This window comes from Eleginops maclovinus, chromosome 17 (assembly GCF_036324505.1).
Source record: "Eleginops maclovinus isolate JMC-PN-2008 ecotype Puerto Natales chromosome 17, JC_Emac_rtc_rv5, whole genome shotgun sequence".
Classification (NCBI taxonomy): Eukaryota; Metazoa; Chordata; class Actinopteri; order Perciformes; family Eleginopidae; genus Eleginops; species Eleginops maclovinus.
In genome coordinates, this window is record NC_086365.1 from 13929971 (window position 1) to 13957516 (window position 27546).

General features: G+C 43.5%; 1 protein-coding gene across 1 annotated transcript in view; it reads left to right on the forward strand.

Moving 5' to 3' along the window:
- The first annotated feature begins 2797 nt into the window (after positions 1-2797).
- grm8a (glutamate receptor, metabotropic 8a) overlaps positions 2798-27546 on the forward strand; it is a 225958-nt gene continuing 201209 nt past the window's right edge. The window contains 3 exon segments of the mRNA XM_063906115.1: positions 2798-3080; positions 6797-7171; positions 7173-7595. Coding sequence (XP_063762185.1) covers positions 7067-7171; positions 7173-7595 — 528 coding nt within the window. The 5' untranslated portion in view covers positions 2798-3080; positions 6797-7066.

A 27546-nucleotide genomic window follows, 5' to 3' on the forward strand; every position in this document is an offset into this window, starting at 1 on the left:
AAGAAATCAAACCAAGTTACAATAAAAAAAAGTCATATTTAAATTACATTTCTGCTTCAAGTATTGAAAATGTTTCCCAATTTGGGTTCAATAAAGTATATCTTAACAGAAATACTGGGTAGCAAACTGGGGGTGTGGAAAAAATAAGAGACTCAAATGTCAGGTTACTTATTTTTATTTACTTCCAGTGGTTGCATCATGGGAAATAAATGATGCACGTATAAAACAACATGGATTTCAGAAGTTAAAAAAAGATGCAATGGGAGCAGGTTCATCCAAAAGACAGGAATAAACATATCAAAGGCTGAAGAGACGTTAAAATATCAAAATGCCAAAAGAAATAACCACTTTTCTTATCATATATCATCACATTCTTCAAATATGCGAAATATTTTGTATTTTTCATTCATTAAAGGGCTTTATTTAGGTAAAGACACTCAGGGCTCACATTACCTAAAAGGTCATCTTTGTGGTCGTCTCAAGTGAGTTCACGTTTAGAGGAAAGTTTAGTTGAATCATTGGGGAAAAAGCAAGTCATACGTCCAGCCACACAATCATTCATTTATATTCCAAAGCGGTGTTGCTGTAATTCCCTGAACGACACAGCATTTGAACTTTTTGAATTATGGGACATTTTAAGTATTTATTACAGGGAATCAAAACAAAGGATATTGGCCTCTACTGTTTCCATTCGGTTCTTCCGAAGGTTCCCAGATTGTGGTCATCTGAAATGCCGGCGATTAAACATCACAATTGGAGACAGGGTTTTCTTGGAAGAAAAGAAATAGGCATCATTTTACAGAAAAACTCAACCAATACGGCTTTATATTTATCATCCTCAACACTGACGTTCTAAAGACTGAACAAACAGTCGCTTTTAAAGCACGAGAACCTGCCTCCACTATTCAATCTGGCCAATCAGGTCATGACTCTGGAAGGAGAGTGAACAGAGAAATAAACATTGGTTCCTACGTCTAACAAAATCATCAAGGCCTATAAATCAATTCAATGTTTCATTCACAAAAACACCTTCAAAACAAACAATATCTGCACCAAACTGTTAGTATTTCGGTTAATTGGCCCACATGACATCACAAATTAGTCGACCAATGACATTAGAGACTCCACTTCCTCCTGCAACACAGATAAGGAGAAGTTTGGAGGCCTGCTCCACTTTGAGCACTGAAACAAGATGGCCTCCAGGACTGAGACACAGCAAATGGGGATGACTTACAGGATTGTGTGTCTTTTCAACATATTTTTAAGAGGTAAGTTCATGTAAATGCGTTGGATATTAAGCTGCCTTTGTAAATGAGTATTATAAGTAAAGAAATGGGCCACCTTTCTATACAAAACAGGAGCCTAGACACATGTTACTGAGGGAGTATGTGCTTCCTCACAGAAGTGCAATGATTAATTCACTGGAATAACTTGGTAGGGATAACGTAACCTTCTTCCCTAATAGTTTCCTTTTACTATTTATTTGTCCCTTCATTTGGTATGGTGGTGTCATTTCAGGAGGTCAGGATGACTTCACAGCTGTGGAAACGTTAAATAATTAAATGTGTAAAAAGATAGTTCAATAAATGTGATTATCAGACTTCCAGAATGTACTTTTTTGCACAAAATACAAAGGGAGAGTTGTGGTTATTTATAGGTTATTGTGCTACGATTTTACTTGTCCGACCCACTTGAGATCAAATGGGGCTGTATGTGGCCCCTGAACTACGATGATTCTGATATGGAAGCCCATTTCCACCGTAGAAAAGAAAACAACTGTTCAAGTGAGTCATAATTATGACTTCCTATCTCATTATTCGACTTTCTATCTCGAAAGTTTTTCTTTTCTGTGGCAGAAACGGGCTTGACTTCCCTCAAGTGACACAAAAGTCTAAAAAACGTCCAAATAAATCACTCTATTTCCCCCAATTCAGGATATCTGTTATAAAAAGGCAATATCCAATATAGGCTCTATATACCTACACAAATATAAGGTGAGCTGTGCTTGTCTTTAACCATAAAAGTCGTTTTTTTAGGAAGTACTTGTTCTCGCTGCAACTACACACTCTCACCACTAGATGGCGCCATTGCTCCGCCTTGCCTGCACCCTCTGTGCCACAGAGCCGCACATTGGACGTGTTGCGCACATCTCCCCTATTGTCACACCGAGAGAACTCCGGGGTCTGTTTCGATTGCCTGCTTTCTCTCCACACCGCTTATCAAATTGTTATTACACAGCAGATGGGATGCGGTTCATTTATTTAATTCCATTCACCACAAAGAGCCTCTATGGTTTTACAAGGCGGGATCAATGGGGGCAGTAAAAATGGATTGAAGTTGAAGCAATTAAGGAGTGTGTGGGCATATTTCTGATGACTTATTAATGTGTGTGCTGGAATATCCAAAGCTCTCTATTGGTGGTTGGGGGGGCTATCGATCCTATTGATGGGTCATAAACTTGATTGAATGTGGGGACGACGGTGGCGCAATTAGACGGTTATTTGGTGCAACACACGTGTATGTGAGTGGGAGTGTGTGCGTCACTCCTCGGCTGTGGCGCGCGGGGTTTATGCGCAAAAAGCTCTGGGAGGACTGTGGATACCAAAAAAATTAAAAAAAAAATCAGGTGCGTTTTGCTAACATTATTGATCATGGCGGACAGATTCCGTGTGTGATGAATTCCTCTGCTCTCCCTCTCTCTCTTTCTCTCTCTCTCCCCTCCCTCCCTCTCCCTCCCTCTCTCTTTGTATCTGAGTCTCATTCTCGTGCTTCATTCAGCCTCCCTCTATTACCACCCTTAAACAAGTGCGGTTAATAATTTGCATTTTCACCCCCTTTAGAATTATCTCTTTTGTCACGACGGACTACTTTTTGTGATATGTTTCTTCTTCGTGTCTTGCGGATGCTCTAATTGTCTTCAGACCTGACTCCAGGAGGACTGATATTTCGGAGGAAAACTGCTGAGCTCCGCAAGGAAGTTGCCTCAGGCGGACAGGGAGCCGGAGCAGGAGTCCTGTTTGGCGGCAGGAGACAGAGCCTCTCTCCCCTTCACCCTGCCGGATCAATCTGATTTCCTAAAGGTATCTCATACTCAATCATCCATTCTGCCTCTTTTTCATGTGGGTGTTTTCTCTCTTCCTCCCCTCTTCTGTGTGACATTCCTCCACTGATGGATTTTCTGTCTCATGTTTTATCTTTTTTTAATCACCTTTTTCTTTGAACCTGCAAAAAGGTAGAAATGCAATATAATAGAAATGGAGTATTAACAAAATCTCCATTCTGTTGTAATGCTCTTTCTGTCACGGTTGTAATTAGGGTGCATGGAGAATAGCAGCACTGCCAGTGGGTCTGCATAATGAGCATACACCCTGCACTTTGATCTCACCTATATAGTCTTATTCCTCAACATGTGGGGAGTTTGATCTCACACACATGAATGAATCACAACACAGGCATGGGTTTGACAATGATGCATTAGCTATCTCTGTCTCTTAGCAATGTGAGCTGGGATTTCATGGAAACAATATATTATATTGAATATTGAGTGTTTTCACTGGTACATGATCTAAAACCCAGATTTCTTTACATGTCTTTCATTTAAATGGATGTCATACCTTTTTAATATGTATGTAATTGTGAAGCCCACCTTATTGGATCATGATCGTGCTGCAACAATGGAAGGAAAGCTGTGGGTGAAATGGCTGAAATTGGAGGAACAGGTGGAGGGAGAAAAGTGAGGAATGAGGAGATGAGGACGGCAATTGTTGAAAGGGAGATACTTTTAAGAGAGAGGTGGAGAAGATGGGGCGGCAGGAATGCTATCATTGTCTGGAAAGAGCAGCGAGCCCCCCCTGGGGAGACGAGGAGGCCTGCAGGAGACGATAGGGAGAGAACCAGAGGGCGGTAGAAATAAGTAAGTGGAGGAGATGAAGGAGGGAGGTAATGCAAGGAGCCAAGGAGAGAGGAAAGGAACAACGCTCACGCAGACAGTGCCGTGGGTGTGAATTATGAAGAGTGATGAGCCAGCGGTCGCTAACATCACAGCGCAGGAAACCTCCTTCCTGGGGATGTCCGCTGCCTTCTTTAAAGCTGCCACACGGGGGGAAAAATATCTGCTATTTTAGCTTTTCTTGTACAAGACACCAGAGCTAAACACAACATGGGGTTATTAATGAGAAGCAGGAGTGAACGGAGGAGGATGACACAGCTTTTCACCTCGCTGTAAACGTGATAACTGTCAGTGAGTGTCAAGGAGGATCTAATATTAACCGCAGGGCCTCTTAGCACGTCTTCACTTGTGACTTTTGTGGTGCCGCTTGCGAGGCGTTTGCATGCATCTTAAATGGGCTTTTTGAATCCTGAATGTGCTCATCGTGGATTCAACAAGTCAATTACACTGAAATAATTGAACCGTTGACTTTAATTACATGTCAACAAATCACATATACTTGTGTAAGGTTAGTTGGGAGCCATAATATCAAAGTAAAACACATTAAGTCCAACTTAATTTTATTGCTTTCAACGAACCTAATACAATTATGTGAAGTTTGTTGCCATAATACATTTAATTAAAGTCAGCGTTTGAGTTTTCTGAGTGCATGTCATCTGATTTCTGCCAAATATTAGGTGCAGAGACAATGAAAAGCTACAGTTGGATTGATTAATTGGTAATTGTGTGTAGTATGGATTGATAACTGGGCATCCAAAGCCTCATCTGCACCCTTCCTCTGCCCGAGCCAAGTTAAAAGTGTTGAATAAACAATATTCCAGCAGCACAATACATGCTAACCTATATAAAGCAGGCTGTTTAATCATAGCGGGGCTGTGCTGTATGAGAAGCTTTGACCCAATTCCATTCACAGTGGAGAGAACTGATAAGTTAATTGGGACAGAATCGAGTTATAAATGGATTCATCGAGATAGCGCCTCACGCTGTGACGAGATCTCGGCCCGGATCCCCGTGAGGGGGGCCGCTTGAGGGCGAAATTAGGCAGGCTTCTTAATATTTAAACTTTTGTGGCTACATCTTTTTGTTTTGTATCATTAGTGAGATAGTGGGGGTGAGGATCCGGGATAGAAGCGCAGGGTTTGATCCCAAGTTACCCTCAATTAGAGGGATGTCGTGTAGGCAGGGCCTGATTAACAAGATAGGGGGCCCGGGGGCAAAAATAAGCAGCAGGCCTCTTTTGACCCCCCCCCCCACTTCTCCCTCTTAATAGATTTGGCCTCAAGATGAACTAATAAAGCTGCCCTGTGGCTGCCAGTTTCCTTTCTAATGTGCCACAATGAGGCGTACAGTAAACACACATTTAATTACTGACAATGATTATGAACCCGGATTCTTTTGGGCCCCGTGTCTGTTGCCAGCTTCCTGTGGGTAGTCGGCCTATTCCAGCTTTGAATATATCCTAATACATTGATCCTGCAATTGAATTTGTGTGAATGTCAATGTTTTTGGGTGTGTTGGGACACTTCTTATGTCAGTTTTTATATGATTTTTGTCACTTTTAGAAAGAGCTGGTTGGATTTTGCCCTAACTTTAAGCCTTAATGCTAGGCTAAGCTAGCTGGCTAATATATTTGGACTTATATTTAATAATGTGGTTTCAATCTTCTCATCCAACTCTCCAATACCAACTCAACCAAAAATGTGTAAAACTATTATTTTAACATTAGCGTTCTACTTTTTGTGCCCAGAGATTATTCTCTAAGGGAAGACGAGCAATGGACAGCACGATGTGGATAATTAGTAGGCTAAATTGTGTGGAGAAAAAAATGCCAAATTAATACGACTGCTTGTGTGTATCGAGGTAAGCAGGCCGCCTTCAAAGTGATGGCCTGAATGGATTTGGACCAAACAGCCATGAATAGCTATTAACGTCAATTAAAGTCACCAAGGGCTGAAAGGTGCAGTATTTTCTGGATAAATTGTAAGGAAAACTACAATTATGTCACCTTTTTTTAATACCTACTTTGGGAATGTACAAATTGCCTGTTCATGCAAGGAACATGGAATCGAGGATTTTGAATCATGGGAGGCAAATGAGAAAATAAATCCTCAAGGCCTCCCGGTAATGAAATCCCATGAACCAACCGCTTCATCGCAAGCAATCTTCAGTCCGGGCCGAGGGCCGAGTCACGGCGCCTCTCGAGGATCCGCTGCTTAACGTGCGGAGCAGGGTCAGAGGCCAGGCAGTAAGGGGAAAACAGACGAAGGCACATCAACATTAAATGCTGCTAATGCGAGGAACATTCAACTTTAAAGCTACCTGTTGGGAGCTGTGTGTGTGTGTGTGTTTGTCAGGGTGTGCTGGATGTAATGTGTTCATCTAGCTGCAGCAGAAACAGGTGTTTGAATGATGCAACGCACTCGCTCCGAGGCACCGCTCTGTCTTTTTTTCTCTCACTCCCTCACACAGTTTCTCTTTCTGTCCCCCCACCCCCCCATCACCCTCTCCATCCTCTCCTCCTACCCCCACCCCCTCGGCTCTCTTCCGTCACCTCCACTGCAGCAGGTAGACTGCCTCATCGTGCTGATAGCCCGAGGATCTAGCCAAGGTTCTTTGCTGTCATTTCAACAGCTGTTTCAGGTGTGTTTGTGTGTGTTGCATTTTGGGGTTTCAATTATAAAATGGCTCATTTTGACAGGCCTACAGGAAACCCTGAACCCATATCAGCGTGAGGTTTTTGGGAAAGCCTTTTTTCCTTTGCCAGTAAGGCAGGTACCCCCCCCCCCCCCCCCCAGCAGCTTCACGCTCACACCACTCAGACATCCTCTCCCTGTCTCTCTCCAACAGGTTCTGCTGAAGATGTGACTTGTGGATTACAGGCTGATCTAGAATCCTACGCCATCGCCGCCACGTTTCTACGCTCTCCGTGTCACGCCGTCGATTCCTGGAATATGATCCGCTCATGGGGCTCGGCTAGCTCCGCCCTTGGGGTCCCTTACCCCTCCTGTTTTGAGCAATAGGAAGGTGATACTTTTTTTAAATTGACCAACAAAAAAAAACCCTTCGGAATATTTACCTAAAAGTCCCGTTTGAGATCCCTTTGGCTGTATCTCCATCATGGAAATGCAGTGGAACCCGACCCCCTGTGTCATCTTCCTGCTCATGGCTACTTCCTACACGTGGCTCCTTCCTGTCACCCCCACTCAGCGAGTCCCGACAGACCCCGCAGGCGGCCCCCGAGTACGCCCACTCTATCCGACTGGACGGGGACATCATCCTCGGAGGATTATTTCCGGTGCACTCGCGGGGGGACCGCGGCACGCCCTGCGGGGAGCTGAAGAAGGAGAAGGGCATCCATCGATTGGAGGCCATGATGTTCGCCATAGACCTGATCAACAAGGACCCCGACCTGCTGCCCAACATCACGCTGGGGGCCCGCATCTTGGATACCTGCTCCCGGGACACGTATGCTCTGGAGCAGTCCCTGACCTTCGTGCAGGCCTTGATCGAGAGGGACGGCTCGGACGTGCGCTGCGCTAACGGAGACCCTCCCATCTTCACCAAGCCGGATAAAATCGTAGGAGTCATAGGAGCCGCGGCCAGCTCCGTGTCCATCATGGTGGCCAACATCCTGCGCCTGTTTAAGGTAAGACTTTTATTCTTGTCTATTCCTCTCCTCTCTAGTGTGTGTAATGCAAATTACCGTGGCCGCTGTTTGCCCTCTTCCTCTCACTCATCATCGGCGGCGAGATGAAGTTCAATGATGACAGCCAATTAAAATGCAGTCAGTCTTCCTGGGGAAGCTGCGGCAGTGCCACCTCCTCCTGGTACAATTGGGAGGGAACTTTTCCGTTGTGCATCTATTGGAAGACTCAAGTGTGATTTTGATGTCGTGTGAGAGAAGAGATGTGTCAAGATGTGTCAAGTGATGCTTGAAAGGAAGGGGTGTGTGTGTGTGTGTGTGTGTGTGTGTGTGTGTGTGTGTGTGTGTGTGTGTGTGTGTGTGTGTGTGTGTGTGAAAATGTATGTGTGCTCAGCAGCTTAGATCATTCCTGGCTTGTGGTCCAGCCAAATAAAAATGGCTGCCAAACATGGGTATCAATTACTGCTGAAATCTGTCAACAGCCACTTCATCCACTGCAGCATACGCTTGTTTGTGTGTGTGTGTGTGTGTGTGTGTGTGTGTGTGTGTGTGTGTGTGTGTGTGATTGTTAGTTACCCAATAGGACGTTTCTATTTTGCTAGAGGGGTTTTCTAGTACATGTGTGGGCCTAATTGAGCATCCTACAAGTGCTCATGTGTATGCATGCCACAGTGTCTCTTCTCCATCGTGCCGCTTGTTTGTGTCCTTGCAGAAGCTCTCGAATGTGTGACAGAGAGACTCTCTCTAGGTGTGTGTTTGCAGGAGTGTGTGTTGGCGTTGTCATCATTAGCTGAACAGGGCTGATGGATAGCCGTATGATTATGAAATACGAGTCCAGTAATGACGCCCATGGCATTTCACATCCACATCCATCCCACGCTCGTTCCCAGCAAGTGTGTGCGCTTGCGGCTACACACTTTTCTTTGTGGAATCCGTACAATACACCCGTACTGGATTGTGTGTGTGTGTGTGTGTGTGTGTGTGTTTGAACGTACTTGTTAACAACCGGCTCGTGTTTTGAATTGCAGATTTGCATATTAAACAACAACTAAACATGAGTTATGCCTGGATCTGTCACAGCGGCAGCCCGCGAACAGAGCACCGCACTGCTTCCGTCTCATTTGCCTAATACGATTTAGTGCATTGTGTGTGTGTGTGTGTGTGTGTGTGTATGTGTGTGTGTACACGCGTGTGTATTGTATGTTGTGACGTGGGAGTGAATCCTGTGTGTGACAATGTATAGCAGTATGTTTGGGATGCCATCAATTGTGTGAGTCTTAAGTATTTAGTGTGTGTGTGTGTGTGTGTGTGTGTGTGTGAGTGTGAGAGAGAGACCAACTGACCAACCAGAGGCCTGTGGCCATGGTATTATATGACCAAAGACTATCTGTCTCTCTGCATGCTTTAACATGAATAATGCAGCATGTCATGGTCTGAAAATAGTATGGCACACACACACACACACACACACACACACACACACACACACACACACACACACACACACACACATGCTGCATAAACATATGTCTTTTTTAAGTGGGCTAATCTGACAGTGACAGTCACAGCTAGTCGCCCACTCAACACAAGGGGCTCAGAAAGCTAACATAACTGTATATGTGTGTGTGTGTGTGTGTGTGTGTGTGTTGGAATCTAGCAGCATACGATAGAGATTCAAACAACAGATTGTGTGAAGAATTTCTCATCCAAATCCTCAGGAAAACAGCCACTATTTCTTTTTTGTACCGCCGCGCTGAGCTGACAATCACAGAGAAATCAAGGCGAACAAAAGTTGTTGCCGTTGCTTTTGTTGCTGGTTCCTCTTTTGAAGATTATGTGTAGCCGTTTCTTGCTTTGTGGTATGATATGAAGTGCAGAGAGGGGATGACATAAGATACAATAAGATGAAACTTTTGTTAATCCTCTTGGGGGGGGGGGGGGGGAACCAGGCAAGCGTGGCAACATTTTTCACGAGGAAAATCCTAAAGGAATTTAGCATATGACATCAACAGAGGGGGGTGTCATCTAAACACAACACTGAATCCAAATGTATAGATCAGTGTTGAAGGATAATTACGTCCTTCTTGCAAAAGCAACTTCGAGTATAATCTCAGTAGCGCTGATATGATATGACACAATGTGAGCTTTAATTAACTGGAAATATCCTTTTTAATTGGCAGCCTGTACCGGGTGTGTGGACCAGCAGATGAACCCGAGGCTCGGTTTTGTTTCCAGCCTGCGTTGTTCCCCTGCGTCTGGGGGGACTGGAATTAATGAGGATGGTATTGAGAGACAGATAGGTGCTGCTCTGGGGTTTCACAAATTGCACGTTTTTAATATGTCGGACACATACTAGGAACATCCCCTCCATCACTAACCATGCCCTTGGTTTCCAGTGTGCTGTTTCTCCTCTGCTCGCACATTTTCCTCTGCGTCCCTTCATCCTCAAAGACTTACCGCTTCATCCTGGGGTATTGATTGTGTTTGTGCGTGATTGGTTAATTACAGCAGCATTATGGATCCGTCAACCCCCGAGACTTTGGGTCGCCTCTCGAGGCAAACTGCGGCTCCTGCCAAAACGTTTTTAACCGGTTGATGCTTGACCCGAGGAAAAAAGCAATAATACATTTAACAATAGAGGATTATGAGACGATGACTCCCTGGGCACAGACTTGCAACACCTGTATACACACCGGCTGTAAAGTTAGCATCGTTTAGTCGTAATTTGTGCCTCGTTGTAGTCGTCACACACCGACATAGTTGTTTTCTGTCAATTTATTATTAATGACGTTCTTTTATTTACTTCTGTGTTTCTATTCCCCCTTTTTGTAGTTGTGTTGCATCTTTTTCTGGTCATTTTCTGTCTCTTTGTAGTCATTTTGGGCCTCTTTGTAGTCATTTTGGGCCTCTTTGTAGTTGCATTGTGTCTCTTTGTAGTCATTTTGGGCCTCTTTGTAGTTGCATTGTGTCTCTTTGTAGTTGCATTGTGTCTCTTTGTAGTTGCATTGTGTCTCTTTGTAGTTGCATTGTGTCTCTTTGTAGTTGCATTGTGTCTCTTTGTAGTTGCATTGTGTCTCTTTGTAGTTGCATTGTGTCTCTTTGTAGTTGCATTGTGTCTCTTTGTAGTCATTTTGGGCCTCTTTGTAGTTGCATTGTGTCTCTTTGTAGTTGCATTGTGTCTCTTTGTAGTTGGTTTTCATCTTTGTTGTTGTTTTGCCTCTTTTTATAGTCCGAGTCGTGTCTCTGCAGCTGCTTTTCATGTCTTTGTGGTTGTTTTGAGTCTCCTTTTGACTCTCATGCTGGATGGAACGTGGCTGTTTGAGTGTAGGTAAAGGCCAAGGGGGCCCTTTACACTTTGGTTAAGTAATCCATTAATGCATATACACACCAAAACTAACTCTTAACGATTCTCAATTACGTGAGAAATGTTTGTTTTTTTACTGAGCCAGGAAGCGATAGCTGCCTTCACCTCTATGCTATCGCTAATGGACTGTTTGAGTGCGTGTGCGTGTGTGTGTGTGTGTGTGTGTGTGTGTGTGTGTGTGGCCTCTCTATCTTACAAGGGTGCCTTTTTACTCTGAAAATGAAATGAAATGCATAAATTGATAAGTGGTGGCTTCCTCTGGTGAGATCAAATGGGAGAACTTTGCCTCGGGGAACTTGGGAGACACTGCCATTACACAAACACGCTGGAATCATCACCCTGTGCTCCGTCAGGGTCCGACCTACAAAGACACACTCACAACGTATTATCTGTGTTGTTTTTTAAGGAAATTGTGTCTTCCAAGGCCAAGGTCGGAAAGCATAAGTCTTTCCCACGCTCTCCCATACATCCAGCTGTTTGTGAGCTGGTGTGTGAGCAGCGTGTGTGTGCCATTACCCAAGGCTTGCATCTTGCTAATGCACATTTCAAATATGTGTATAACCAAATGTGATCGTATGTATAAGGGGGGAATAGCTACGATTGCTTCCATAATTCAGCCGAAGCTTCCTCTCCTCCCTGTCTGTCTGGGGATTAACGGCTGCGCTGTATAATTTTGCAGATATATTCGTCTGCTCGTGCTTTCCCACCACGATGATTGCTTTCCTGAGTAGTGTTTTCTGTTTGAAGGGAATTTCTACACCATACATCGCGTGACATGCACATTGCCACTCCCTCAGGAATAACTTATTTCGCCGAGTACGTGCATATGCAGATCTTTGTTTTCTACGCACACACACACATTTTGAATCAAGCAAATTAGTAAAGGAGATGTTTGCTCAAACCCTTGCAGGATGGGGCTTTTGTGCACTTAAAAGTCGTAATAGAACAATCTCCTATCCGGGCACAGTAGAACCCTCTGAATTGTAAATCGATTTGACATTCAGCTTCACAACAGCTGCATTAAAAAGCAATTTACAGGAAAGACGGGTATTTTATTCAGATGACAATTCCTGAAGAAGTCCCTAACCAATGTGCTATTATCCTCAAGGTCAGGGCCGGGTTTTGGTGCTACAGGCTTGTCCTAATCCTGCAGACTGTGGTGAAATAATGACGGGCGAGAAAGCAGAGTGTGAAGGAGGACATTTTCTAGAAACAAGACAAAATTAGACGGAGAAACAGAAAGGATTTAATGAGAGACGGCTGGAACAAAGACTATGGGATACAGATGAACAAGAGTCGGCGGGGGGGGGGGAGATAAAGAGACAAAAGAAAGAGAAGGCAAAAAGCCAAAGTAAGCAGCAGAGGATGATCATTCTCCTGAGTGTAATGATATGGTGTTGATTTCTTTCATGGAGGCATTTTGTATTTGGAGGCTGGTGATAATGAAGCCAAGGAGCACAGTGAACAGAGAACAGGGAAACTCATTAGCACAAAAAGTGGGTCTCCGTTCCGTGTCAACTTGAGCTTTAAAAAGCGCTCCTGAAGCGCTGGAACGACACGGTCACTACAGGATCACTCAACGTCTGCTAACAGAGGCAGCCTTTAATGAGCAAATGGTTAATGAAGGCAGACTTAATTGAGCTTCTGAAATTATTGATTAGTACCATTTGTCGTGTTGCCTCGAGATGATTCATTAGGTCATAGGTAAATTGTGAACACGGACTAAATTGGATTTGTGAGCGGCTGATATGGGTTTGAAAATGACGAGGAGAGTTGCAAATGGAAATCGTAACTAGGATCAGTGGACTCACTCACACTATCACATGACTACATTAACATGTGTTCCTGCAGGAGGAGGTAGGCATGTGATTTAATGAACTTGAACCCAGAGGTTATTGGAAAAATACTCAATGAAACTGCTGTGTATGTGTTAATGTGTGGACTTATTTGTGTCCACCGTGAATGTGTGTGTGTGTGTGTTTGTCACAGATAAAAAGAGTAGAAAAAAAAGATGGAGGACCAGAGTGCATTAAAGTGGATTGAGATGGTATCTCTGCTCTCTCCTTTCATCAGTTCTGTGGCTGAACAGAAGTGCAGATAAGTGATAAGTGAAGCCATTACACGCGGGCAGCAGTTTCACACTCATCACAGCTGAACGACGCAAGCCGCTGTCACTTGTCATGGCATGAAGGGGCCAGTTGTGACCATTAAGGCCCTGTGCTCTGTCACATGTGTGTGCTTTACAGACCATGTGGCATATTAACTCGTCAAACTCGGAGGTAATTGATATTAATAAAACTAATCATTAATCTTGGCCGTTACCCCTGTGCTTTTCCCAACCGTTCAAATGTTATCAGCCAATTGGATAGGCTTTATCAGTGGTGCTTAGCATCATTTATGGGGTAGATGGGGCTTGGCACAACGAGTACTAGCTCCAGAAGGCTATTATCATCTATTGGCATGGTTAACCAGGGATAATATGATTGGATCAAAGTAGGATCTGTTCTTGTTTGTGTCCTGTGTGAAATCAAAACTCAAAACAATGACTTATTTTAAGGTTTCATAACTTTCGTAAGCTAGCGTTAGCATTGTTTGTATGCCCTATTGGCTAGCTAATGGCTGTTATGCACTGTCTGCGTACAAAAGCTACCCCAAATAACTTCTGGGTGGCTAAAGTTGTCTTGCAGAGTTATGTTTGCTCTGTCAACACCCTACTTTTTTTGTTGTTTTGCACCATGTGTTAATATCAACCTTAGCTTAGGTTAGCTTGCGTTAGCTCATGTGCAATCCATCTGTTTCGAATTTCACCTCCATCAAGATGTTATGTTTCTGTTGACATGTTAACCACATGCTTAAATCGACACTGGACATTTGACTGGTTTGTAAAAATGGAAACTGGTGACTTTTTCTGTTAGGCCAAGTCCAAATTTCTGCTGTTAGCTCAACGGGGATTAGCGAACTGACAGGTACGCCTCGATACCTAATGTCAAGTTCACACTACAAGATGTTTTGACCAATCGGCCACTCCCAGAGGGATTTTGGAGCTCGGGGACGATGAGGCAAATCGGCGTTAAATCGGCAGTCGGCGTTTGATCGTTATGTGTGAACTGTTCAAATTGCGAGGTGAGAGACTCCCCGATGCCTCCCCGAGGCCCGACAGATATCTTGCAAGCTAAATATCTGGACCTGTCGACGAGTCCAATTCCTGTAGTGTGAAAAGGGTTGTGCTTGATGATGGGTGCGCCGGCGAGCTACAGCCAATGAGAGCGCAAGACACCGGGTGAGGAAAAGCCCCGGGAAGGAGCTGCACAACTTTCAAAAAAGAAGAAGCTTGTCCTACACAACAAGTGTGGCAATCCATTCCTTCACCCATATTGTGATTCTTCTGAGTTCTCTTCTGACGTCCATTGTTGACTGTTGACAAACACTTCCTTTTTCGGACTTTGAAAGTCGTGTAGTCTCTGCAAGGCATAATATGCATCGGGTCTTTCGAACACTAGGATCGTTTGCATACTCTTTGGTGGGAGAAACACTTGTAAATTAGGAGTATAGTAAGACTGTGGAGGCAGCCTTGCACTCGTACATTATCAGCGCTATTAGTCACACCTCTATTTCACAAGACACGCCTGCTGTGAGGAAGGGGCTACCGACTACAGCGTGAACAGCACAGGTATAGAAAGGAGTTGACTGGAAACCCTTTTAGTTGGCATTAATTCTTGGCATTTTCCCTGTGGTGCGGTGGTGTGTATCATACTGTGCATGTTAAAGACACACATTAGCACTTCGACGCCGCGTTCCATTAAACACCACGATGATTTAAACACTCATAAGCTGAACTGTCATTGTAGAATAAATGTATGTTAGCTTGGTTCCCCCATGAAATGTTTTCAGCATGCATGATTTCACCACGAAGACATGTGCCTCTGCATTTAAATGCATTGAAATGACTCGTCTGTAATGGATTCTCTCATTTAAAATGAATGAACTTGATGTAGAGAGAAAATGAGATCGGGGGAAAAGTATTGTTTTTAGAGCTGCGGAGATGATGGGATATTCACCGTTGTTCTGCATAAGCAACAGCTGCCCGAATGTGTGCGTGTGTGTGTGCGTGTGCGTGTGTGTGTGGTGTGTGGTCGTTTTATCTTTATTATGTCACTGAGTTTGAGTATTAAAGATGCGCAGTGAGCACCATTAGACAGGTCTTCAAACACAGACTTGTGATCACGTCATGACTAAGGAGCGTGTGTTGCGGTGTGTTATTACTCAACTATTTAGGTCATCTCAGTCCTGTTAACACACACACACACAGACACACACACACACACACACACACACACACACACACACACACACACACACACACACACAGACACACAGACACATGCAGGTGTGAAATATGTTGACAGGCTGAAAATTGCTATGGTTGAAATGGGGAAAAGGACGGTGTATTAGCTTTCTGATGTGACTGTGAGATGAGTTTTTGAAACCACACTTGATATTGTTGGAATAAGAACAAACCAATGTGTGCTGGACGGCTGCTTCCTGTTAATCACACACATGACATTGTCCAGCAGTGGCCAAGTCAGTAGGGGCTTGGACTGGGAATCGTAGGGTCGCCGGTTCAAGTCCCGACAGACTTGAAAATATGGAAGGTGGACTGCTACTTGGAGAGGTCCCAGTTCACCTCCTAGGCCCTGCTGTGGTGCCCTTGAGCAAGGCACCGGACACCTCCAATCCCCCCTCCCCATTGCTCCCTGGGCGCTGCACAATAGCTGCCCACTGCTCCTAGTACTAGGATGGGTTAAATGCAGAGGACCAATTTCACTGTGTGTGCTCTGCTGTGTCTGCATGTATGTGACTAATAAAGAGGGTTTCATCCTCCGATTCTATCTATGCATCTGATTGGTTGCTTGTCGCTGTTATTGATCCGGTTGCTTAATTGCCATATAACTCTATATGAGCTCCTTGTGTTTGCTTGCATACGTGACAGAATGAACACTGAGGTGGTGAGTTCATCACGGCGGTGCGGAGCCGCTTTGTAGGGGAGACGATGTTCATTAGAGTTCAAACTGTCTCTTTGGGAATTCTTGGATTACTTCTCGAGTCTCTTACTGGGGTGTAGACAGGAAGTCAACATGAAAAGAAACACAGCAGCTCGATTCATTTAGTATTTTTGAGTGTCGGGGAAAAAGCTGCAAGCGCTTTATTAAGTCGAGTATATTTCAAGCACAATTACCAATGTTGAGACTGTAGTAGACTTGGAAAGGACCACAGGAAGCACCTCGAATGTCAACGTTTATTCCAATATACATTATTTCTTAAATAAAAACGAGGGAAAGTAAGACATATGAGAAATAATGAGATGAGGAAACTCATTCTTAAAGAGGCCCTATTATGTTTTGTGGGGTTTCTCCTTTCTTGTAGTGTTATATTGGTTTTGGTGCATGTAAATGGTCTGCAAAGGCCAAAATCCCTGTGTTCCCTCCAGCTTCCATTGACCTCCTTTGTTTTTAAGTTGGCTAGCGCTCCAACACGTTGTACGTGATAAGCTAAGGGGGCGGGACTTCTCTCAGCAGTTGACCGTTAACAGCAGAGCCGGCCAACTAACCAATCAGAGCAGACTCTGGTCTCTGGTTTCAGACAGAGGGTGAGAAGAGGTGCTGCAGTACAGGCAGTATGAGAAAAATAAAGAGCTTTCTGAACATTAAAGCATGGAGACATGAGACCTAAATATATGAAAATGAGCTGAATGTGGCCCCTATAAATGACATGCTGACCATTTCTGATTGGTCGCCGGCACAGAGCTGAACTCAATGTATTATACTATGTGTTTGAAATGGAGACATGACCATCTTCATAATGATTGGCACTGAAAAGAGCAGATATAAAACAAACAAGGGAGAGAAAATGTCCTGTTTTCCTTTATTTTCCTCCCTCCTTTCTCTTTATTATTCACATTCACCTCTTAATGTGTTTTCACTCCACTGTTATCTTGTTGTCTCTCATCCATATTCCACCTTTTTGTGTGCCTCTGCTTCTCCTCCGTCGCCCTAAAAGAGAAGGATGGGGCCAGTAAAGAGTGAGAGACAGAAAGAAGCCGGGCAGTAAAAGGTGATGGATAAGGAGAGGGAAGGCAGTAAAATGGTAATCGCCAGGAGGAAAAGAGTTCAGTAAAGGAAGCAGCGGAGGAGACTCCAGGGAAAGAGGCGGGTTGCGGGAGGTGTTTTTACATCTCGAAGCGCTGTTATAGTAGATCAGAGAGAATAGGTGGGAGGATGAAGGGAAAAAAAAGAGGTTAAGTGTTTGGCATTTCCACATCCCTGCGTTCCTGCTCTTGGCATGCCTCAATCTAGCTTCCTCCGTCTCCTGCAGCCTTTTTTCCTGACCACGTTAATAGCAGCAGCAGCAGCGTATTATTTATGAAAGCGAGGCGAGAAGACATAGAAAGAACATTAGCAGAAAGCCCGAGTTGTCCTGCAAAGAAACAATATCTTTGAAGGAACATTGACGGGATCTGTGCATGCTCGAGTGAGTGTTTAAAATAGATGTCCTCCTTTTTGAGACTTATATAGAACATGACATATGCCTGATATGACACCCTTTCTCTCTTTCATTTTCTCCCATACACACACACACACACGCACACGCAGACACACTTCTATCCCCTGTATTTGTTCTTCTATTAAAATGGCACTGATCAATTATAATGGATGTATTGATTGACAGGTGAGATTGGTTTTCTGGGAGTTTAGAGTATTAGCATATGTGTGTGTTTTTTGGGAAGGAGGACGGGGGGGGGGGGGGGAGAGTATATTACTTGCAGTGTTTTGCCAATTACCCCCCTAAGCTGTAGGTCAAGGAGGAGAAAGACGGGAAACACTTTCTCTCTTTTCCCTTTAATCCACATTCATTGCCTGCTGCCTTTCCCCTTCAATTCTCTCTGACCCTCTTATGGATTCTTAACATTGTGTCTCCTCCTCCTCCTCTTCCTCCTTCTCCCCCTCCTCAGTCTTCATCACATCAGACTCATTACTTCACTACTAAAAGTAGAACTTCAGTCTTAAAGTACTCCATCACAAGTAAAAGTGTTCAAATATTATCAGCTGTTTTCAGTGTAATATATTATCACATGGCTGAGTTGAATACTCGATTCTGATTGGTCAATTCAGAACATGTGACACGCTAATCCAGTAGTACAGACCGTTGTCAAGGAATATAGTGACCGTTACGGAGGATCAAGAAAGAGAAAGGAAAAGATAAATCACCAGAAGAAGACAGACAGGAAGTGAACACTAACAGGAACAACAGAAGAAGACAGACAGGAAGTGAACACTAACAGGAACAGCAGAAGACAGACAGGAAGTGAACAGCAGAAGAAGACAGACAGGAAGTGAACACTAACAGGAACAGCAGAAGACTGAAAGGAAGTGAACAGCAGAAGAAGACAGACAGGAAGTGAACACTAACAGGAACAGCAGAAGACAGACAGGAAGTGAACACTAACAGGAACAGTAGAAGACAGACTGGAAGTGAACACTAACAGGAACAGCAGAAGAAGACAGGAAGTGAACAGCAGAAGAAGACAGACAGGAAGTAATCACTAACAGGAACATGAGTAGTACAGTAGTGCATTGTATAAAAAATGTCATGTAGCTAGTAACTATAATCATTAATAAATACTGAGTAAAAAGTGCAACGTAGCATGAAGTGGAAATACTCAAGTCAAAGTATGTCCAAACTACTGTAGTAAATGTTACTTTCCACCCCTGGTAACATTTTAGTAAAACCCCTCTCTTTTAGCTGTGGAAAATGTAGAAAATGTAACGTGAATGGATTAATTCTACTGCTCATCTCACAATTATAGAGCCGTTCGATAGCATGAAGGTGCACAGATTTGCAGTTTTGGACTGATATTGCAAAATGATTTACGATACTGGAGGAGGAGATCAGTTTTGCATAATTACTTGCATTATCATTTAAACATCTAAATACGATCATAGCTTGGTTTTTGTAGCTGGATCTGTACCACATAATATATGTTTCATGTCCATAGAATACGTTACTTAATTCAGTATAATATGAACACATTTTTTGCCTGTAACAAATATAACGCCTAATGCGATTTGAATATTAGACTAACACATACTGGGAATTTCAATTGCATTTGATTTAACTGTGCAGTGTTTCAGTATCTGATTAAACTCCAACTGACACAAGATATTCCTTTTATATCAAAGTGGTTTTCTGTCTATACGAGAGTCCTTAAGGGCCAGGCTGCAGCCCATCTAGAACAAGGACTCCTCCATTTCCAAACACAGCGTTCCTATTGGCTAACAGCTGAGCGTGCACGTCGTACATGAAGTGTATGCTGGATTTTCTTTGTCCTACGAGCTTTCATCAAAGCGAATGGACTATACAGCGAATATCTCCAGAATGAGAGTGTGATATAACCACACCGTTTCCTCCAGTCCCTCTGCCTTCTGACGTTTTTACTCCAGCCTCTTCCCCTCCCTCCCTCCCTCCCTCGCCCTCTTTGGCCCCGCTGCCCTAGCCGCTGGCGCTCCTCCGAGGTAAGGCAGTGGTAAACGGTGAAGCATGTATTTTTAATGGCCACGCCCATCACGCTTGAATTATGCATGGAGGATGTGTGGGAGAAAAGAGAGAGTACGAGAAAAAGAGAGAAGACTACAGGGATGGGAGATCATCGCGGGTAAAAATCAGAGGTGTCTTTTTGTAATAATCACAGCCAGGAGAGGGGAGTGCGACCTCTCGCCTCCCGCCATCAAGCCCTCATTTTATCTCCCTCCCTTCATCCCTCTCTCCCCGGCTCCCTCTCCTCTCTGTCTCGCTATTTCATCACCTCTTCCCGCTCTCTTTCTCTTCTCAACTCTGCCTCCTTCGTTTCTCTTTGACTTTTTCACACTCCCTCCCTCCCTCCTTTCATCCGAGCTCTAAATTATTGCCCCCTTTCTTGTGTGAAGCTGGCTGTGGTTATGGGACACTGAAGGAAAGAGAAATAAAGTTAAAGGAGTAACGAGCAGGCACACAAAGTGAAGGACGGGTGTGGCTTGGACTTCAGACTATCGATTAGCTTTGCCTCTCCAAAAACACACACTTCTCGGTAATGGACAACGGAGTTTGGGCGACATGCTCATCATGAGACACTTGATCGGCTATTCCTCTCCATTATTTCCTTTCCTTCCTCTTTCATTTAAAGCTGCTGAAACTGAGCATTTGTGCATCCTTCAGGGAAGTGGGTAATGGTTTGATTCCATGCACAGTGTCGGACTATTTGAATGAATCGATCAGCTATATTGGAGACTGGTAGGCAGTGTTGTAACTGTGCAGGGCAGCCAGCTACAGCGCTTTCATTTCATCTATATTTGTACGAGTTTCATCGAGACCATTACATCATCCAGGTTTATATCAATAACAGGAATTGTGTATAAAGGATATTGATTGCCCTCGATAAATATCCACCCTCAACCTCCAACAGTTTTAGTTCTTGCACTCTGAGTTCAAAAGTCTACATCTGTACCACATTTGTCCCGCTCTAAAATCCACGTTGTGTAGAATTCTGTTCTTTTTGTCGTCAATTTGTAAAGTATTTTTAAGGGTTTTTGATCTCTGCTTATCCGGTTGTTAGGGTGAGAAGACTTTACTACTAATCCAACTATAGACAAGTTAGATCAATAAAGGATGGCTGATCTGGGCTTAATTGCAACATTCAAAGATGTGTTTGTGTGCAATAAATAAGGTGCTAAAAGAGCTCCTTTGTGCAAAACCATTAAAGTAACCCCAATTTATGCAGATTTGCATTTTTTTTTAAGGTGGATTAACCTTCCTATTGGAAATCACAGCCCGTCTTAGATGCATAATCAGTACATCTTTGCAGGGAGTAGACCTTTTTCACTCACAGACTAACCGTCAGTGCAACAGAGTCCAAGGGATAAGAGGAGAAAAATCCCCTCAAACTACGTGAATCAAATATTTAGATCTTTAATATTCTTTTTCATTGGAGTGGGGTCCCACAAATACAAGGGGACACTATAGTAAGAAGACACAAGTGTAACTCATGAGATAATGATGGATTAAGTGTCCCATAATGCTACAAGTGCACAGCCACAGGATCTGCAGATGCTAATAATATCCTGTTTTGATTAAATGCCAATGTGTGTGCGCTATGACATGTCAAAAACTGCTCCTAGTACAAGGATGGGTTAAATGCAGAGGTCCAATTTCACTGTGTGCTCTGCTGTGTGCATGTATGAGACTAATAATGAGGGTTTCATCTTCCGATTCTATCTAATGTGTGCTATATAGAATTATTAAATCCACTATTCATTGTAAAAGGACTTTTGTGTAAAGCAAAGTGCGACCTGTGGAAGAAAAACCTACCCACCGATTGATGCGTTGTGGGTAATTTGAGTCTGACATACGGGGTATTATATTTCCCTTTGTAGCTCATGCACCATCTGTGAAGGCCTGTGTCATGCCACGCCAGCTGAAACAAAGGTTGAGCTTCAATCACTCCGTCCTGAGAAGAGGTCCAGTCCGGCACATGAAGACAAAACACCCGTGGGGGCGAGCCATCGGGTTTCACATCATACAGCTAATTAGGGAACAAAAGCAGGTTAAAGATCCTGTTTTGAAACTGAATTTTAGTGTATCACACAATAAGGAGACGCATACACAGTAGTGGTGGCACCAGAACTGAAGGTAGTCGTAGTACGCTTTGGAAAACACTGGCCAGTTTCTACCACTAATGGAACTATTACTAGTATTTCTAGAAGGAGTTTGTGCCTGGAAGTCAGCGAATCGTACTCATCCCTGCCGTCACTCAGATGTGACTCATGGTGACTCTCACACACACTCAGACTGGCTGTGGACTCCTCTCCAGCCCGGCTTGAGAGCTGAGGCAAAGTATGATGGGGTGCCTTGATAGCAGACCTCTAGGCCTTGGTATTTTGGTACATTTTTTTATATTTCAACACAGCGTCTGTGATAATTGGGATGGCATTTAGAAAATCTTTGTGTTCCCTCTGGTCTGTGACAGAAAGTGCCTCATCTTTGTGCCCTGCTCTGGCGACTCCAAAATGTCCCCCAGTCATTCCAGTGAAGTCAGTTTAATTGGCCTACTTCTTGAAACTAAAGCTGGTGATTAATCATCAATTTACATGATATATGATGCAGTGTTTTGACCATTTTATGAAGAGAAAACCCATAAATATGCAGCTAAATCAGATGCCCTGTGCACAAATCCCACATATATCACACCACAGCGTTAAAGGCCTTCTCTCGCACTCATTCCTTTTTACGTTGCATGCTTTGAAACTTTGGACTTGTGACATTTTGACAGTCTTGAAACCACTAAGGCGCTGACCCCGTGTTGCCCGGTATTAGAGCAGGGTTTCCTGGTGTGATTGTTCGTTTCAAATCCCTTAAATGCCTCAGCCTCTCTATTCAGCCAGCTGTGACCTTCAAAGACCATCACTCAGAGAGACTCTCTCCAAAACACCTGCTGTCTCTCCCTTACTCTTACACATGCACACAGCCTTGGTATTTGCTGCTAAAAAGGCAGAATATGAACCTCAAACTGCTCCAAACATTGTGTGCATGAACACAGAAATCTTCTGAAACGAAACAAAATGTTAAGCAGTGACCTCGTAGATTTTCCTCAGCCACAGTTCCCCCTCGGGGGGTCTGCTGCTGGAGTTTGCACACACTCCTTGTAAGCTTTCACGTCTCTGCTTTGAAGTCTGAAATACAGTCACCCACGTCCTGAACTGCTTTTTCATAAATAACAAAAAACACTCTGTCTGCTATTTTGGTTGCATGCCTTTTTGGAACGCTTCCTTTTGTTTTTGTTTAAATAAGTGGCACAGGGTCTCCTTATGCTGCCGTGAAGCAATGAAGAACATGATGACTCACCTTCTCATGTACAAACACACAGAAAATACACCTTTTTGGTCATTTATTTGACTTTTGGGTCCATCATAAAGGTTAAACTGACCCCTATGAAGCCCATGTTCATAATGCATTATAATCAGCTTATAGCACTAACTATATTACCGTTATCAACACTCATAGGTGACCATAACGCCTGTTAATTGTTCATACCACATAAAGCATTGGTCAGGAATCATAAGACTTCATAATTGCCATTCCTCACAGCCGACACTTTGCCCAGGAACAGAAAGAGCACAGGTGTTATTAATTACGATCACAGCTGATTGGAGCCCTGAGCCATCGTTAGCCGAACGAGTTCCACCTGTCCAACACGCATCCAAATGTCAACTGTCCCTCCCTGAACAGGGCTAGTGTGTTTGATTATTCTCATGAGGCATTGTGCCCTTTTAATGTGGATATAAATTGCTGTATAAGCGGTCATTGTTTGCTTCTAATCAGGTGTATCTGTCAGTGTGTACATGTGTGATGATTCAAAGTTGATCAGATTTCATCCTTCGTATCTATTTGTCATATTGAAATTTAAAATGGACTTTATGGTCTTAAAGCATTATGATTATTTTGCTAACTATATTTACAAAGTGCCTTAAGCTGATTAATGCATCATGAGTGCGTCACAGATACTAAAAATATACTATATTATACTCGACTTCCGGTAAAGATTAAGCCCCGCCCACTTTCCGTTGAAAATCCTGCATCAGAGCGAAGCAGAAACTAGTAGTGTCTCCATGTCTTACAATTGCTGAGTCATATATTGCACTTCAAACAACACATCAACCCAGAGTTTCTTTACTTCCTCTCCAGAAAAAAGGAGAGTAAAAGAAAGGATCCGAAATCTCAGCCTGCTGCCTGCCACTTGTCCACCGGCAGACCCACCGGACATCCATCCCCTATTTATCCTCCATAAGCTGTCTGACCACACATCTGCAGGATACACACAGGATGAAGATAAAGCCTCTGATAAAATAACGTTAATATATCCTGTGATCTTAATGTAATCTAGGTTGCAGATTAAGTAACACATTTATCAAGAGTGCAAATGTAACTAATGCCGTTAAATGGTATTAACTTGATGGGTATTGCAATTTGCATAATTCTGTGTGCTCTAATTGAATTTGCATACAACTTCTAGTTACAGAAATCTTTTATCTGATTTATTGAGTGTTTTATTATATGCCATCTACATAATTTAGTTGAATGTGTAATTGCCTAATCCTCCTTGAACACAGTGCAGTGTTTTTCTGCAGGTCTGTCAGTTAAACCTCAGCCTGTGGATCATAATACCTGTTGGCGAGGCGTTTGAGGAACCCTCGGGGGGTGCTTTCCACTCCTTAACTCCATTAAAAAAAAAGCAGCTTTTGCAACAATACATAAAACTCTCGGAGCGTGTTTCACTCTGCGTCTCAGAGGGGATTTAACCGCTAAGACAAGACAAGCCTTTCCTTTACTCACTGAGCGCCGTCCAACTGGAGCTGGACACCAGCCAAGCTTTATGCACGGAAAAATGACTTACACACACACAGACTCACTTGTGGTGTTTAAGGGAAACCTTTTGATCCTCCTCCAGAATATTTACCGGGGTTATTGTTTGGTGCTCGACCCGGTAATGTGAGGTCCCGACAGTCATTTTACAAGAAAAGTTTCCCGGTGATTTTATTTTTATGTCAGGATCAGTGCAGACCGAGACATGCAGTGCATAGATAACATCTCTTACTGCCTGACTTCTGATAAAAGATCTCCACTCTTTATCAGTTTCCCCTCATCTGCTATAATAAGACTGCAAGTGGAAGGAACTAAGGTTGATCGTTCTGTGATATTTTTCCAGAAAATGACTCTTTCACATCCCATAACACCTGTGCTTTGTGTCAGACTTTCTAGTTGTCTTTCACTTTGACGGAAAGGGTCGTAAATTCCAATTTTATAGGATAATAAGGCATATTCAAAGGCATTAAACTGCCTTTTCTTTCATTCATTAAGATTTGAATACATGCACTTCTAAATTCTACATTTACAAGTTAATGGAGAACAAGGATAAACAGAAGCAGTTTGGTCTCACGCAAAGATCTGTTTGTGCTAAGTGAGGCAAATATGGACACTGCAACTGTGGAATTTATTGTGTTTTTGTCTTGTCTTGATGATTTCCCTGGCCTGTTCTAGTTTTGTTCTAAAGGCTGAACATGTGGGGACTAAATCATTAGTGCCACAACATTTTTTTTAAAGTTTGGTAACCCTCCTCTTCTGCAAGAATCTGTCCAAGTTTGATTTTATAATTTACCAATCCTGAAAACACTTGGCGGAAATCATGCAGCATGTGCTCGAGTTTCTATCGAAAACTATCAAAGGGTAACCAGTTGTCCCTGTGCAAACGTGGTTTCAGACAGAGGGTGAAAAGAGGGGCTGCAGTATGAGAAAAATAAAGAGCTTCTTGAACATTGAGAAATATCACAGTAGAGAAACTACATACAGGCATTGATTACGCGTCAATCCAAATCACTTAAACACATTTCAAGACAGGCTCGATAATCCTTCAGTAACTTATCTTACGTGATGTCAGCAGGTGTCCTCGGTTGGATTGGACATCCTTCCCTATGTCACAGAAGGAGAAAGATAGTTTAACTGTCCTGCCACGCCGTACATCTCATTGTCTCCCTGAAATGGAAAACCTCTTCCCTCCTATAGTCTTAATTTATGGACGGTTGTTCCCGCCCCGTTAAGCGCGGCTGTGTTAAACGCCCCGTCTCTCTGCATGTGCACGTCTAATGTTCCTCTGACGGACTCGGCCCATTAAGTGGAGTTTGTTGTGAATCACATGTCCGCTAGTAAACAACGTGGCATTAATGCAGAGTGTGTTCTTTAGTGTGTTTGCCCCAGGAGAGGAGGCGCGGGGAGGTTTTTCTGTGCATTAGAGAGGTAAAAGTCACATTTATTCACGTGTAGAGGTAAAAGGAGGCTGAGTATGGCGGGTGTAGTTCACCTATTTATATGTATTTGTGAAAGGACATGCCTCACAAACAAGGAGGCAAAATTCCACCTTTTTCCTCGCAGCTTTGTGTGTGTGTGTGGGTGTGTTCTGGCGCTGTAGGTGTTTTGTATGTGAATGTGATTTTGAACAATGTGCTTTACAAGAGTGAGGATGTTTGAATTGGTTTTGACTCTTTGGGGGGAAAGTGTGTGTGTGTGTGTGTGTGTGTGTGTGTGTGTGTGTGTGTGTGTGTGTGTGTGTGTCAGTCACACACACACAGAGAGAGAGAAATTGAGAGGGAGCAGGCTTTCCCCAGTCGGAGCTGCCATTATGGAAAATGAAAAGGAGATTTACACTGCTGCTTTACACACGCACGCACACAGTCATTTCCTCCCCCCTGTGTGACAGCAGCGGTGGTGATGTATTCATACCTAACCCTGTGACATGTCCTTCCACACACACACACACACACACACACACACACACACACACACACACACACACACACGCGCTAACATATTTCACACGTACAGCTCTGTAAATTTAACACACACCTTTTAATTTGTGTTACTTTTTTCTTTTCGCCTCACAGCAATAATAAACATCCACTGTGTGTGTGTGTGTGTGTGTGTGTGTGTTCTATATCTCTCACCTGGTGTCAGTATTTCTCCATGGGGTGCTGTTGGGCCTGTTTGACTCGGTGAGCGATGCCTCTGCAATATTGCAAAGCACATGACTGCTGTATGAGTTTCTGCGTGTGTGTGTGTGTGCGCGCCAAGGGTCTGGTCAGGAGGCCTGAGGGGCACTGATTCATTTAGAAGGCTATTGGCGATAACGGACTGCCTTGAGGTATGCCTCTCTGGGTGGAACACACACACACACACACAGATTCAGGTTGCAGCCATATACAGCAACATGCATGCTTATAAACACACATTTAGGAATCAGTGAGGGGAGTTACAAAACTGGCTACGCACACACACATTTGTAGGCAATACATAGAAGCATACAGGGAAAGATCTACATAAAATGTGAGGAGTTCCTGTGAGTCTGTCACTCGATTTTCTTGAAAACCGTTCAACCAATAGCCTTCTCACTGGACTGGTACATTTCCGTGGACCCTAATAAGAGCTGTGTTGAGGGTAAGCTCATGACATCTACTGGAGAGGTGTCATGTGCGCACTGTGTCGTGCTTTGAGACGGCATCTGTATTAACCGGAACACTGCCAAACGGCATTCTGGGAACAACTTGTGGCTCAGGGTGATGCTCTGATCTACCAATCAGAGGGTCAGTGATCGGATTCCATCAGTCCACATGTCAGTGTGTGCTTGAGGAAGATACTTAACCCAAAAAGTAATGTCATGTAAATAGCATTTAGTTTAAGGTACCTGGCTCTCTGTCTTTGTCTACAGTTCATTCAATAACAGATAAAGAAATGGAGTATGGAAGTCTACGGGAACATTTGTAAAAGAGTGTTTCTTGGTATCTGTTCATCATATCGGACTTAAAGAGGCCCTGTTATGCTTTTTGGGGTTCTCCCTTTCCTGAGGTATGTTATAAAAGGTATGTACGTTTTTGGTCCAGCAGTGGCTCAGTCAGTAGGGGCTTGGACTGGGAATCGTAGGGTCGCCGGTTCAAGTCCCCGAACAGACTTGAAATA